The sequence below is a fragment of the Panthera leo genome, chromosome B1, assembly GCF_018350215.1.
Source record: "Panthera leo isolate Ple1 chromosome B1, P.leo_Ple1_pat1.1, whole genome shotgun sequence".
NCBI lineage: Eukaryota > Metazoa > Chordata > Mammalia > Carnivora > Felidae > Panthera > Panthera leo.
Window position 1 is genome coordinate 197,882,540 of NC_056682.1, and position 15,291 is coordinate 197,897,830.

The window sequence follows — 15,291 nt, forward strand, 5'->3', positions numbered from 1 at the left end:
CTTTCCCGTAACGTCACTTCTGACGGCAGGTGTGAGCAAATGCAGGTATACGCTGGAGTCGGGCACACGCCTGGAACCCGGACCTCCACGGACAGAACACCCCGCCTCCCAGATTTCCTTCGGCCCCCTGACCACGTTCCTCAGACTCTATGTAAATGACTTCGTCTCTATGCCGCCCAGGTCTGGTTCACGGCCTGCTAAGTAAGCGGTCCTCGGGAGCGGGACCAGCAGTGCACAGACCAGGCACACTTGGGAAAGAAAATCACCATCAGGTGGACCCTTTCTAGGGAATAAGAAAACGGAGTGCTCTGAAGGAAAAGCATTCCTCAAGCATCAAGGGAAGCATTAGGCCTCGTCCAGCTCACAGCCTCTGTCCGGGCCCCTGCCCCCAGCCTGGGCTCCAGGGTAGAGGGCAGGTGTGTGAGGGGAGAGGCAGGCCGGCCTCCCTCTGCCCCGAGCATTCACTTCACTGAGTGCTGCCTGCACGGAGCAGGACCCCTTTGAGCCTGGGTGGCTGTTTCTCGGCAGGTGTTCCTGTCCCCTCGCTGGGCCAAGGGCTCAGTGTGGACCGCACACACATCTAGCGCTTCAGGATAAGTGCTGTGATGCAGGGGGCCCAGGGGACGCAGTGGCTGCTGCTTGATGTTGGGGCGCTCCTTCCTGGGCCTCAGTTTCCTCCTCTCACAGAGCAGCGGGCACTGTGGGTTCTTCTGAGGCGTCCGTGAGACGTGCACAGTGCCTGGCAGAGAAAGCGCCTCTGAAGTCGACCCTCATTGTCACCGCGAGGGCCGGGCGAGGTGACACACGCCACTCTGGCCTGAACCCTGACTACCACCTTTCTGTTCTCACCCCGCGACTAGGAGAACAACGTCTTTTATGGACACCATGCAAAGATCGTCTGCCTGGCCTGGTCCCCAGACAACGAACACTTTGCGTCCGGCGGCATGGATATGATGGTGTACGTCTGGACCCTGAGTGACCCCGAGACCAGGGTCAAGATCCAAGGTGACTCTCGCTCCCGCCTCGGCTCCCGGGCCTGAGTGTCCCGTCTGTTTCCGGGGAGTTGGCCAGGAGGCACGGTTCCGTCTGCTGCGTTCTGCCGGCCCCTGCCGGACACGAGCGACCAAGCACGCTCGTGTTCCCAGCGTGAGAGCAGGTGGTCTCCGTCCACAGGGCACGGGGGTCACTCTTGACCTCTCCTCCTGTCTTAGTCGTTGGGCCTCCGTGCCAAAGCATCACAGGCTGGGCGGCTCAAACCACAGAGCGACTGCTCACAGCTCCGGAGACGAGATCGGTGTGGCTGGAGGGGTGGGGGGGCTCTTCGAGGTCAGACACTTCTCGTCGGGCCTCACGCGGGGGGAAGGAGCAGTGCTCCCGCTCGTGACCCCAGCTCTTCTAAGGTCCTACCTCCTAATACCGTCGCCTTGGGCGCTAGGTTTTCAGCATGCGGTTTTTGGGAGCAGACGCCAACACTCAGACCACGGCACTTCCCTTCCCCCTCCTCACCCCCTTGCACCAAACGCTGAGCAGGGTAGATTCTCCGCCCATGGTGGGCAGTGTAGTGGAGCCTCATGTGGCCTTCACGCTTTCCTAGCACCCCCCCCTTTTTAAAAACAGGTGAAACTATTCTCCATAAGTTTTATTTAATGCAACACATTTTTTCTGCCTGTGGCTCCGTAGTCACATGTGGCTCAGAGCCCTGGGAGGGACCACGCCTGTCCGAGGTGGATCTGAAATTCTGCCTGGTGACACCCCCCCCCCACCCCCCCCCCGCCTCTCCCTCCTGAACTGCTCCTCAGTGGCCTCCTTGTGCCATCTGGTCCCCCTCGCCCTTTTCTGCACAGCGGGCAGCCTTTCGTGTTAAAACAAATGGGAGGCTTTTCTATTTAATAGTATCTCTGAGTCCACCTCGAGGCCTGTTGCGGGTGCTGTAGGCAGAGGGAGGGCACAGCAGGCTGCGGGCCACACAGGACAGATTCCCACGAGCCTTCCTGGCTGTGTAGTAAGACCCAGCAAGTTCCCGGTGCAGGTGTCCGTTGGGCGAGGGCAGGAGACTGGGGAGGAATCGGGTCATGCCTGGTGCACCTGTTACAGAGAGGGGTGAGGTGAGGAGACCCGCCCGCCCAGTGCTTCTCAGCCTTTATTCATTGCCACCGCATTTTATTACCGCAGACAGCCCAGGAAGCCGTTTGTGTACTGTCTGTGTCTTGTTTTATGCACAAAAAAAAAGATTTTTCGGGGGAGGAGCAGTTTTGTCTCCCAGGGGAGGTATCCGGTTGTCAGGACGGTACCCGTGTCTGGGAGGTCCAGCAAGGACGCTGCTGAGCCCAAGCGTCAGTCATGCTGGGTGCCGGGGAGGGAGGGGGGGGGTCGAGAATGCCTGAGCCCACCTTCCTTCCCCCCCCCCCCCCCCCCGCCCCATGCTTCTCCTGCGAAGAGGGGCAAGGTCCGATGAATAGCCGTCCAACTGGGTTTCTCGGGCCTGTTGTTGGTGCCGGCGCAGCGGGTCTCCTGCCCCAGGCCGAAGGGGTGGTGGGACTGGGGACGCGGGGCCCTCGTTCAGAGCGCCTTCTTTCTTCCCAGATGCGCACCGGCTCCACCACGTTAGCAGCCTGGCCTGGCTGGACGAGCGCACGCTGGTCACCACCTCCCACGACGCCTCTGTCAAAGAGTGGACAATCACCTACTGAGGAGCCCCCTCCCGTGGACGGACCGAATCAGGGACTAGCGCCCAACCGCAGCAGAACACATCATTTCTCTAAATCTCTCTGTCGTGCGCCCCCCGCCCCTGCCCCCCTCCAGAGGGAGGGGCCTTAGCTCACGAGCACCCGCGTCTCGTCTCTGCAGGGTGTTCCTGTCTGTACACGTCCTTCTGAAAGCTTTAGACAGTGACCGTTTGCACATGAAAAATAAAGCAAGCACTTAAACAGCGTGTGGAGCGTAACTAAAACCCACCACCTGGCCCAGCCCAGCCCGAGTGCAGAACATTCCAGAGGCAGAGCCTCGAAAGCACACAGACCCGCTCGCCCACCGCCCCCCTCCGGCCCCGCCCCCGCGGCTCTTGCTCTCTGTCCGCCACCTGCAGAGCGCCCCCTGCCGGCGAGGAGAGGGCGCGCCCCGGGCAGCTCAGCGAAGCCGGCCTCGTGTGTAGAGCAGGTGCCGCTCGGAGCCGGGGCGCGCGCTGTGTGGTGGCCTCCGCAGCGGACCTTGTGTTCACTGTCCGTTTTTGTGCTTGATTTTAAGAACGGAATTGCGGGATTTTTTTTTTTTTTTTTTTTTTTTTTTTTTTTTTTTTAAGTGTATCTTAACTGTTGCCTGTCCGTGTTTACGGGCTAGCGCGCTGAGGGCGCCGCCTCCGGGTTTCAGAGCCCTTGTTAGCCGGACCCAGGTGTCTCGGCCCCCGTTTGCCCTCCCGCTCTGATGTGTTCCTGTCTTTCTTTCCCCCTTCTGCCCTCAAGAGCAAAGGTTAATTTAAAGGCAGAGGTGAAGTCACTGTAAACTAACCTGTTATGGTTTTCACCTTTTTTTTTTTTCAGTGCAGAAATTAAAAGTAAGTATAAAGCACGGTGATCTGTAGTTCTTTTGCGTGTGTCGGAAATTGCTGGTAAATGTCGGCCGAGAGCAATCGCTCCCTTTGCACTTGTGAAAACACTTTGAGCGCTTTAAGAGATAAGACCAAGAAGTGATTAAATGTCTTTCTCTTCACTGTGGATTGCTGACTCTGTGTGGTGGGGGGCCCGTGGGGGTGGGGACGGGGAGAGCTGTGCAGGACCTTCTGGTTTCTCCCTGGCCTGCACCCTCAGAGGGAGACAGTTCCGGAACCCGGATCGTTGGATCTACCCAGTGGTGGGAGAGAAGCCCCAGGGAAGGGGCCTTCTGGATCCTCATCCCAGCTGCCAAATTGCTGTGTGACCTGGGCCACCTCCTCTCCCTTCTCTGGGCCTAAATGGATTATCTGTAAACTGAAAACAGCGGACCAGATGATCCCCAGATCCCACTGATTCTCAAGTGCTGGGGCAGTCTGTGACCTTTCTGGGGTTGCTTTCAAAAGTAAGGAATAGCGTGCATTTAGATGTGGGAAAAAACCGAAATTCCCAAACACTCCTTTTAATTGTGAAAGGTTATCTTCTTGGCTAGAAAGACAACATCGTAAAGATGTCTAAATTTGTAGTTGTTCTGGTTTCATCATACTGCTTCCATAGTTCATGTATAAAAAGGACCTGTGAGAGGAAGAGAGAATTAAATGTTAAGTCTATAATATCTAAAGCTGGGGCCACCACAAATCACAAAGTCCAGGAGTGTGGTTCATTCCTGTGTGGACTGGGGACGGGCTGCTTTTCACTCCACATCAATGGGGAAATGGCGAATTATTCACTAAACAATGAAGATTAAGTTTGGTAACAATCTGAAAAAAATAAGATTGTGTACCTTGTTCTTACACCAGGCTAAATCAAAAGCAGATGCAAGTTTTTTATTTTAAACAACGGAGTTTCAATAATACTAGAAGAAATCCAGGGACTTTGCGTCCACACAGACATGAGTATTGCTAAGAATGAGAAAAACTATAAAGGAAAAAAGAATGATACATTTGGCTGTAATTTTTTAAAGTGCACTGAAGCAGAAAAAACACAGTAAACATTTAAAAATACAGCAAACGCCATGCTTTATGCACTAGGCCCAAGGATGTACATTTTTATGCTCGGTATAATTTTCCTTGAGCACACAGGATTTTTTTTTTTTTAATGGAAATTATATGTGCATACATGAGACCGTTTTAAAATTTTTTGATAGAAAACTGATAGAATAATGCATATAAAGTGACTACATTTATGGAAAAAGACCACAGGCTTGGATCTTGAAACCAAGGTTTTCTGGTCGAGAAGACACAAAGCTGGGAGGCAGGAGGGCCGTACACCAGACAGCACAGGGAGTCACCCGCCTCAATTCCTCACTGGAGGCTTTGTGTTTAAAAAAATTTTTTTTAATGTTTATTTTTGAGAGCCAGAGCATGAGCGGGGGAGGGGCAGAGAGAGAGGGAGACACAGAATCCAAAGTGGGGTCCAGACTCTGAGCTGTCAGCACAGAGCCCGATGTAGGGCTCGAACCCACAGACTGTGAGATCATGACCAGGGCTGAAGTCAGACGCTTGACTGACTGAGCCACCCAGACACCCCTCACTAGAGGCTTTCTAAAGCAGAGCTTGAGTTGACCCAAGATCCCTACTTCTTTCGAGGAGGGACGCCTTCATACTGCACCCTGTATGGGCTAGTGGGGGGCACTTTCAGGCAGAGGTGGGTAAGGGCTGTGTGTTCGTCTCTGCTCCCACCCTGACTGCGGTGCAAGCAGCAAATAAACCCTTATTCCATCAATCCACTGATTTCGTGGTTACCACAGCAGAGCCTAGCCCAAGCTGACTTAACACAGAAACAAAGAAAGACCTGTGTATCGGGGCTGTTGGTGTCTATAGTCTGCATCAGTTTCTACATCTGTAAACTGGGGGTAATAATGGTACACACCTCACGGTTGTGCAGGGATTATGTGAGATACCCCAGGTAAAGCCTACATCAGTGTCTGGCCCACAGTTAATGCCATAAATGTGAGACATTGTAGATATAGAAGGAATTAGGAAATTGACTTGTAAGTAACACATACGGTAGTTAGCACTGTGAATGCGGGGCACCAAATGAGTACCCACCTAGTGATAACATACAACAAATAGTGACCTGTGCCCCAGGAGGAGCCCACGTGAAGTCCAGGGGGAACTCTGAGGAAGGAAATCAGGGCAGGCTTCCTGGAGCAGGTGGTCTCTCGAGGCTGGGAAGAGGCTTTCAGAAAGCTAAACAGGAAATCCGGCCGTGACTTTCCTGAAAAATACCCAAGACAGGGTTTAATATCATCCGGTGTTCTTGCTTGGATTTATTCATTTATCCCTTTTATGGAGATAAACAATTATAAACCTCACATTTAATACAAAAACCTCGATTTTTTTTTCCCATGTTCTTGCATTAAATCCTAGATTTCTGGGAGTCTGCTGTTTTCGGATTTACTCCTGGCTATCATAATCCTGTCTAAAATCAGTAATTAGCAACTACTAGGGAACAGAAACTGAGGGAAGGGGAGGTTGTTTTCATAGGCTTACTGTAAGCCAGGATTCTGAGGGCCACGGGGCATAGAGAATCTCCTTAGAGGATGAGGGAATTGAGTACTGACAACATACAGGGTGGCCCGGCTAATCAAAGTACAGTTTGCCCGTGAAACTTTCTGAGCCAAAATGGCCAAAAGCAAAGAAGTAGTTACCATTTATTTCTACAGAAAACTTTTTTAGCATCCCCAGACCCCCAAATGAAACTTCTCTAAGGCTTTTCCGATACTTTCGGGCACACCTTGCTCACAGACGCACACAAGTCGAGATGCCGCCCAGAGGCTCACAGACGAGGTGCCAAGCTAGAGGCTTGACAATCGAGGGCTGAGTGTGGTTCCCGGGGAAGGCGCGGGGGGGCGCTGCCTCTGCACCGGCTCCCCTCGCTGCAAAACCAACTCCGACCGCTCCTTTTGCTTTTCGCCATTTTTCACAAAAGTGCAAATCCTCTTTGGACTTCTTCCAGCTAGTGAAAACGGGTACTAATGTAGGTCTTTCGTAAAAGCGTCGTAGGAGCTTCCGTAGGAGCGTCACGCAAAGTTTGGAAAAGCGAGGGATACCTACCTGTATGTGCGTTCCACTTGAGGTGTAACTTTGGGGCCACCCAGGTGCCTTCCTGCTCAAGGTAAAGAACTTGTCACCACAGAAGTGCCCTTTCTAAGTGACTCGTCATTTATGAGTTTACTGTCATTTCTTTCTCTTTTTTTGTTAATGTTTATGTATTTTTGCAAGACAGAGAGGCAGAGCATGAGCAGGGGAGGGGCAGAGAGGGAGGGAGACACAGAATCCAGAGCAGGCGCCAGGCTCTGAGCCGTCAGCACAGAGCCTGACAAGGAGCTCGAACTCACAAACTGCAAGATCATGGCCTGAGCCAGTGGCACGCTTAGTTGACTGAGCCACCCAGGTGCCCCATCATTTAGTTATTTCTTGGTTTATCATCATAGTAATAATTAAAATCAATACTTTGGTTAATTATTAATGACTATTAATTATAAATTAATATAGTGAATGCAATTAATTCTTAATAATGGACTAATTTTGGGTTTTTAGTAGATTTCTTTTTTTTTAAGTTTTTTGAGAGAGAGAGAGAGAGAGAGCAAGGGAGGGGCAGAGAGAGAGGGAGAGGGAGAATCCCCAGCAGGCTCTGAGCTGACAGCTCAGAGCCCTGATATGGGGCTCGAACCCATGAACTGTGAGATCATGACCAAGAATAGAATGCTTAACCGACTGAGCCACCCAGGTGCCCCAGCAACTGACTAATTTTGAAAGAAAAAAGGATCTTGGAAACAACCGACCCAGTAGGTCCCGGGATGTTAGAAATCCCGTGTGAAGAAGGGAAGCGTATAAAAAAACATTTTTGTGCCTGAGCCAGACTAGCTCCAGTGACCCTAAATCAAGCCTTTTGATTTGGATACCGCTGCACTTCGTGATTGCGTTTATCTGTTCTGGTACCTTCTATGCCATAATTTAAAAAAAAAAATGAGGAAGATGAACACTGTCTTGCCCATCAGACTCGTGTCTCACAGGTAAATGGCAACCACGATGCCTGGGGGGGAGCCACTCAATCGTTCACATCACAAAGCGGACGATCTCCCCAGCCTGGTGGGGGAGTTCACGCTCTGTCCCGTTTTCAGGTGTGCGGACTAGATCTGGGGGGCAGTTGGTTTGCAGGACACAGGACACAGAGTGACCGAGCTGGCTGCCAGACAGGCCTCGGGCCCCGCTGGACGCCCCAGAGGGCAGGTCCCCCTGCTGCTGTGGAGCAGGTCAGATGGCAGGGGCCACCGTGAGCGGGAAGGGGAGAGACCTCGTGACTTGCCTGGGGGCGCAGCAGAGCAAAGGAGGCGCCGTTGGACCAATTAGGCTCGAAGCAAGCAGACCATAGACGCAGGAGTGCATTTCCAGGACCCACGTCCGACATCAGACACTGATTAGAAGAGCCGTTAGCCCTCGATCTGCCGCCCACCTCCTGAGGGGTCTGGGACAGGCTAAGTGTCCACGCTGAGCCTCCGGGCATAGGGTGGGCATGGGGGACGCAGGGAAGCCAGATTTGGGGGGGAATTGTATTAATAGGGCTATTGAGGGAAGAATGCAAGGAACTATTATTAAGAACTTAATCCAGGACTTGTGTTCTTGTATAATAAACAAATTAGCTTAAACTAGTAAAGCCTTCACCGAAGGTCATGTTGTATATCCCCTTGTTTCCCACCCCCACAAAAGATTGTAAGAAATGCCGGCTGGAACCATCGGCGTGGCCACCTGGGGAGCAGCATCATTTCACAGGTGGACACAGACGCCATCTTACTGGCAACTGAATTATGACCATCAACTTGCTCTCTAATGATCTGGGCATAAGTTAGACTTCCTGGCATCCCGAGGATGGTAAGTCTGAGACGTGTTATTTTTTTAGCAGACTAGGGAGTGGGGAGGTCACACTTCTGACTGCTCCAGGAGAGCCACAAGTGGCCTTGTCTTCTGCCTTTGTGCTCATCTGGGTGTCCTCTGTGCTGCATGAATGCAGGTCGAGCCTGTGCCCCGAATAACTTCTATCTTTGACTATTAACACCTTCTTTAATTCACTCCTTCTTCCTCCCTCCCTCCCTTTCCTTCCTTCCTTCCTTCCTTCCTTCCTTCCTTCCTTCCTTCCTTCCCTCCCTCCTTTCCTCTCTCCCTCCCTTCTTCCTTCCTTCCTCCCCTCTCTCCCTTTCCTTCCTCCCTTTCCCTCCTTTCTCCTTCCCTTCCTTCCTTCTTTCCTTCCTTCCTTCCCTCCCTCTCTTCCTCCCTCCCTTCCCTCTCTCCCTTTCCTTCCTCCCTTTCCCTCCTTCCTCCTTTCCTTCCTTCCTTCCTTCCTTCCTTCCTTCCTTCCCTCCCTCCCTTCTTTCTGCCTTCTTTCCTTTCCAATATAGCATCCAACTCATTGCATATGGGAAGAACACTGATAATAGATGAAGGTTGCAAAATACTGTTTGTCTAGATGAAGCTAGTATTCCGGGTCTGGCCAAATTAAAAAGCCAAAACCCACAATCTTCGGTCTGGGAAGCGCCTTTATCAGTGTGTTACCTTAGCTACAAGACGCAAACACGCTTCTGGGGTTAGCCGGGATGTCCTATAGAAACAGCATGCATTCACTTGCTGACACACAGATGTACCAAATCTTTGGCTTCTGCTGATAACGCTTGTAAAATCTCTGAGCGGTCGTTATCGGTTTCGGTTTTCCAGTCTTGCTTTTGACTGGAGCAAGTTTCTCCCCGGCAGATTTAGATTCGCTGCCTCCACTTGGTACCCACAAGGTCAACACCAGCCGTCCAGCAGACCGCGTGCTCACATCACGCCCTCTCGGCCTCGGCATTATTCACAGTTTGCCCGGGACACCGCTGTGTTGGGCTGGACCAGCCTGTTCATCCGGGGAGGTTTGGTGATGTTTGTGGCCTCTACACCCTAGATCCCGGTAGTTTCCTACTTCGGTTGTGATGATCCCAAGTATCTCCGGTCCCCGCCAGTTCCGACAAGAGCTAGGGATTTCATTCTGAAAGAGCCAGGGATCTGTTGTTGTTGTTGTGGGCAGAAGAGCTTTATAACTCCGTGATCCTAGTGGCTTAATTCTCTTAAAGAGAGCGCGAACGAGATATTGGACTTCTTCCTTTTGGTTCAGAGTCCGCTCAATTATTCATCCATTCGTGTATTCAACTAAATATTCATCGATCATTACGTACCAGGCAACACATCCAGCTTTGGGGACATACTCAGCTTTGAGGGAAGCCAGACACGGTTTGTCCTGTTTCACTGGGTTTCTAGAGAAGTGGGAGAGAGTGTGAGGGAGGAGTCCTCTGGTAGACGACACACAGGGAGCTGTGGGGCCCGAGGGAGGGACGTGAGGCCCGGCCCGGCGGGTGGGGTGGGTGGGGGTTACCACCCACCTTGCGTGGACAGAGCCCCGGCTCTTTTGCTAAACCCACGTCTCCGTCCCCCCACCTGCCTCCAAGTGGAAGCCATTCTCCCATTTCTGGAGAAGACCTGCTCGTGTCTCCGGTCTCTGCGGCCCCTGATTGCAGTGCTCCGCTGAAAACAGCAGAGAGCAGCTTGAGATCACGCCTGGGCCACGGCTGAGCCAGCCTGCTGAGGTCACCGGAATCCGGGAGGGTGACCGGCTCCTGGCTGAGAGACCGGGGAAGCAGGACATTGGCCAGCAGGACAGGCAGGCCCTCCTTCCCACACCCCTGCCAGTGTGCCAACACGAAGCCCTGCCTCCTGGCCTTCTGACCTCAGACAAGCTGGCTGAGTCTGTGCTGAAACGGCCAGAGTTGGCTAAAAGAGCCAGTTTTTCTATAACCGGCCTTTATTGTCAGACCTGCTGGGCACAGCAGGAGGAGGGCCATCTGTCTCACCTCCTGCAAGCCACCTCCTTTGTCACGAGCATGGGGAAATGGCTTTGCAATTAGCTTAAGGTGAGTAGAAGGGAGAGTTGTTCCTCGTAGGGACAACCCAAGGTCCCAAGCGTATCCCTTTTTACCAGCAATTAAGTGGACATTACTCTGGCTCGTGGTCGGGGTGAGCTAGGGCTTGGTTGATGGGGCACAGTGGCCTGGCTTCTCACCTTCCTACCCCCCCCCCCCCATCAAAGCTTCGCTGCTCTCAGCTTCTCGTTCTGGGGCACAAGCAGTAAATTGCCAACATTAGTTCCAAAGAGGTGCTAAGGGATGGTAGAAATTTAATTTTGCATTTCTCCCCCCTTCCCCAAATCACTTAGCTGGCATCTCAGTGTTAGCAAGCTTGTCCCCACTTGCACCCCAAGAAAGGGTCAACTCAAAGGAATGTGTTTGCTCACGTAATGGGGCTTGTGGCTAAGTAGGGTTTCTCAAAGTGTGGTCCAAGACCACCTGCGTCAAAACTCCTTATACAAACATGGATTTCTACTGTGTGGTAATGTCTACTGGCATTAGACGCATCTTGCCTTGGCAGCCCATCGATCCCACGCCCAAGTATGAACAAGAGGATGGGAGTCTACGTCCCGCAAAAGACACGGGTAAGAACACTGGAGCAGCACTCTTCCAAAGAGCCTCAAGCCTTGGGTGCCCACCCACGGAAGAATGGAGGGACTCATTGTGGTTTGTCCACCCTGGGCGATGAAAGTGAACCGACTACCTTTCCAGGGAACAACTGGAATCCATCTTGTAAACATACCGTGGAGCAGGAGAAACGAGGCGCAAAGGAGTGAATATGAGATGGTTTCCTTTATATGAAATTTGAGAACAAACTAAGCTCGGGGCGCCTGGGTGGCTCAGCTGGTTAAGCCTCTGACTTCGGCTGAGGTCATGATCTCACGGTTTGTGAGTCTGAGCCCCATGTCGGGCTCTGTGCTGACAGCTCAGAGCCTGGAGCCTGCTTCGGATTCTGTGTCTCCCTCTCTCTGTGCCCCTCCCCTGTTCATGCTCTGTCTCTCTCTCTCTCAAAAATAAACGTTAAAAAAAAATTTTTTTTAAAAAAGAAGAATGGACTAAGCTCATCTGTGTTGACAGTATAATGGTTACCCGGCGTGAGAGTAGGGATTATTGAAGGGAGGGGGCGTATGGGATTTTGGAACTGTTCTATATCTGGATATGAATGGTGGTTAGACACGTATATACATATGTGAAAAAACGTATACATGCAGGTATATACGCTGGTGTATTATCTGTACGTAGTATACCATATGTATACCACGGTACATATATAGCACATATGCACATATACCCTACATGCACAGGTGTATACATGTGCATTGAGCTCATGCTTACGAGTGACAAACTTTAATATGTTTCACACACACATGCACGCACGCACTTCTCAGCTTCATTCCAGACCTACCAAATCTGAATCTCTTGGTGCAGAGCCTGGGAATCTGCATTTTGTGTGTTTGCTGGTGTTGATGTACAGCGAAAGTTGACGACCACCATGGCAGGCTGGTCACACACCAGACCCCAGTTCCCATCTGGGTTAGAGCATTACAAGATTTTTTTCAGAGGTCAAGTGTTAGGAAATAAGACTGGTATGAGATTTCTCACCTGAAAATCGGGTGCTGGGGTCCTGTGAACCCAAGACTGTCACAGGCTCCACCCAAGACAGAAGCCCCACTCTCCTGGAAATGCAGACGGGCGACTCTTTTCCACTTTTCCTTAAAAATGGAACACTGACACCAACTGTTTCCACCCTTCTCTTAGTGGAGAAAGATGTATTTTAAACTTACAATCAGTCTATACGTGATTTGGTATCCTTTCGTCTTCCCTCTGCCTGCCACATAAACCCCATGTTCTGTGTTATTAACAAGAGGCAGCAGGTAACATTTCTCAAGGACCTAGAATACGCAGGGCTATCTTGTTTATGTGATCTCATTGGATCCTTAAAGCAATGCCATGAGCAGATCTGAGGCTCCAAAGGATGAAGCAACTTTGCAAAGGTACACAGCAAATTGGTAGTGTCACTGAGATCTGACCCCGATGTGTCCAACCCCACCAAAAACCTGCTGTCTCTTTGGAGGGAAGAGTCTATCACGAGGATTCCAGTGCTGTTTTTGTTTAACGCACAGCCATAAGAATTCATCTTTGTCATTAAAGGCTGTAAGTAAACACTCCTGAATATCTGCATCGTATCGGACAAGCGGATGGATATACCATAACTTGTTTCGTGATTCCCCTGATATTCACTCTGTTTCCATCTTTGCCAGTGCAGATGTCCTGATGAACGTGTTTGAACATCAGTCATCGCATTTGTGATTCTCGCTCGGGACAAATGGTCACAAATGGGATAACTATAACCAAAGACTACGCACATTTTCAAGATATAGGAACGATTTGTCCACACTGCTCCCCAGAAACATTCTTTTCATTGGCATCGCTCCCAACAGTGAGGGGACGCCTGTCTCACTCCACCCCTCACCAACTTTGGGAACCATCACTCCCATTTTGCCAACATGGCACTACAATTCCATTTGCACTCGTGACGTTGACCATTTCTGATAGACTCATTATTTTTGCTTTTCCTTATATGAATCTCTAGCCTTTGGAGCGTCAGTTTGAGCTCCTGACATAGCTCAAGAAGTTGATACTGTTTCATACTCATGGGTTATTTTTTGTCTTCCAACTTCATTTAGGTTGCTTTCTGGTAAAAAGAGTTCAATCTTTATGCAGTCAAATTTATCAATAAATGTCACGATTTTTTATTGCTTCTAAGCTAAAACAATCTTGGGAAATTTATTCTCAAATCAGAGGAATATTTACCTTTAGGTTCTTCTGTGTTGTATTTCACTTTTTTTTAATGTTTATTTAATTTTGAGAGAGAGAGAGAGAGAGAGAGAGAGAGAGAGCAGGAGTTGGGGAGGGGCAGAGAGAGAGAGGGAGACACAGAACTCGAAGCAGGCTCCAGGCTCCGAGCTGTCAGCACAGAGCCCGACGCGGGGCTCGAGCCCACGAACTGCGAGATCATGACCTGAGCGAAAGTCGGACACTCAACCAACTGAGCCACCCAGGTGCCCCCAAACATATCCTATTTACTGATACTTACATAGATGGTAAATCTACAAAGGAAGGCAAAGGAATGATCAACAGAAAAATTAGGATAGTGCTTTCTTCTTGGGAGGAGGGAAGTAATGTGTTAGGAGAGGCACATGGGGCCTCTAAAGCATTGGAAATATTCTATTGCTTCACTTGTGTGGTAGCACATTAGCTATCTATTGGTAATAACAATATTTTCCCGAATTTAGCAGCTTAAAAACATATATGCCTGTTATCTCATGATTCTGTAGGCCCGGAGTCTCGGCAAAGCTTAGCTGTGTCCTCTGTGGGGCTACAATCATGGTGTCGATTGGGGCTGTGGTCTCATCTGAGGCTCTACTGGAGAAGGGTCTCCTCCCTTGCTCATGTGATTGTTGACAACCCTCAGATTCCTGAAAGCTGCTGGGCTGAGGGCCTCAGCGTCTCTCTGGGTATGCGCTGGAGGCTGTCCCCAGTTCCCGGCCTTGTGGCCAGCTCACAACACATCATTCTATGGAAGTTACCATCGTATGTAACATAATCACACACATGCAATCCCATACACCCCCTCACTCTTGGTATATTCTCTACGTCCAGAACCAGGCCGCAGGTTCTACCCATGCTCAGGGGGAGGGATCACACAAGCACATGAAAGCCGGATCATGGGGCCCCCTTAAGAGTCTGTCGGCCCCAAATGGTACACAGGTAGACATTTAACTATTTGTTAAAGTGCGGGTGTGTGGATAATATTTGTAACCCTATAATATGTTTCGCAATTTAAGGTTTTAAAAACTGTAAAGCCATTTTTTGGATAAATCAGTTTGGATCTGAGTGTGCCCAGGGATAGCCAAGCAAAAAGAATCTCATGGCCTTAGGTAACTGAATCTAAAAGGAAGTCTGGAAGTGATTCAAGAGCTCAGGAGGGCTGACTTTTCCTTTTGAGATACTAGAAGTTGCTGGGAACTCAGAAGGCACTCTGTGTTAGACCTGAGAATTTTTGAATTGCTTCAAAATTACGTCAATGCCCAATTTTTATTTGAAAACAAGAAAACTGTTTTAACCTCTGACTAATTTGAAGAGAAGTGGCATTTTTACAGTACCTACCGTGGGCACAGACCATCTCTCCGAAGGTCGAATCTTCTCTAATATCCCTTAATAAAATTTGGTAGCTGTGTTCATTAACCTACCTCACCCCTCGTGCTAAATGTATTCTCAGGTATTTCATGTTTTTGTTGCTGTTATGAGTGGGATCTTCGTTTTTAAATATGATTTCTGCTTCCTGTTTTAAATATGATTTCTGTCCCTGCTATTCACCAGGAACATGACTGAATTTTGGACATGCACCAACATTTTTGTCAAGTGACTTTGTTTTCAAACAAAAGCCTTTGTGAAGTGGCTAATGACTATGCTCCCATATTCATTTCAATTTCTATTTTCTTAGGTTCTCTAGGTACACGATGGTGACATCCAGGAATCCTGGCATTTTTGCCTCCTCTTTTCCAGTGGCTGTAATCCTGATCTAAGTCTCTGGGAAGCAAAGTTCCTAAAAACCCTTAACCTTCAGGGGTGCCTGGGTGGCTTGGTGGGGTAAGCATCTGACTCTTGGTTTCGGCTCAGGGTATGACCTCATGGTTCATGAGTTCGAGC

At 50.1% G+C, this 15,291-nt stretch overlaps 1 protein-coding gene across 1 annotated transcript in view; it reads left to right on the top strand.

The window, feature by feature from the left end:
- WDR1 (WD repeat domain 1) overlaps window positions 1–3,710 on the top strand; it is a 43,841-nt gene extending 40,131 nt beyond the window's left edge. Inside the window, exons 14-15 of the mRNA XM_042936892.1 lie at window positions 861–1,005; window positions 2,584–3,710. Of these exons, the coding sequence (XP_042792826.1) occupies window positions 861–1,005; window positions 2,584–2,690 (252 nt within the window). The 3' untranslated portion in view covers window positions 2,691–3,710. The remainder of the gene's footprint in view (window positions 1–860; window positions 1,006–2,583) is intronic.
- The last annotated feature ends 11,581 nt before the right edge of the window (window positions 3,711–15,291 follow it).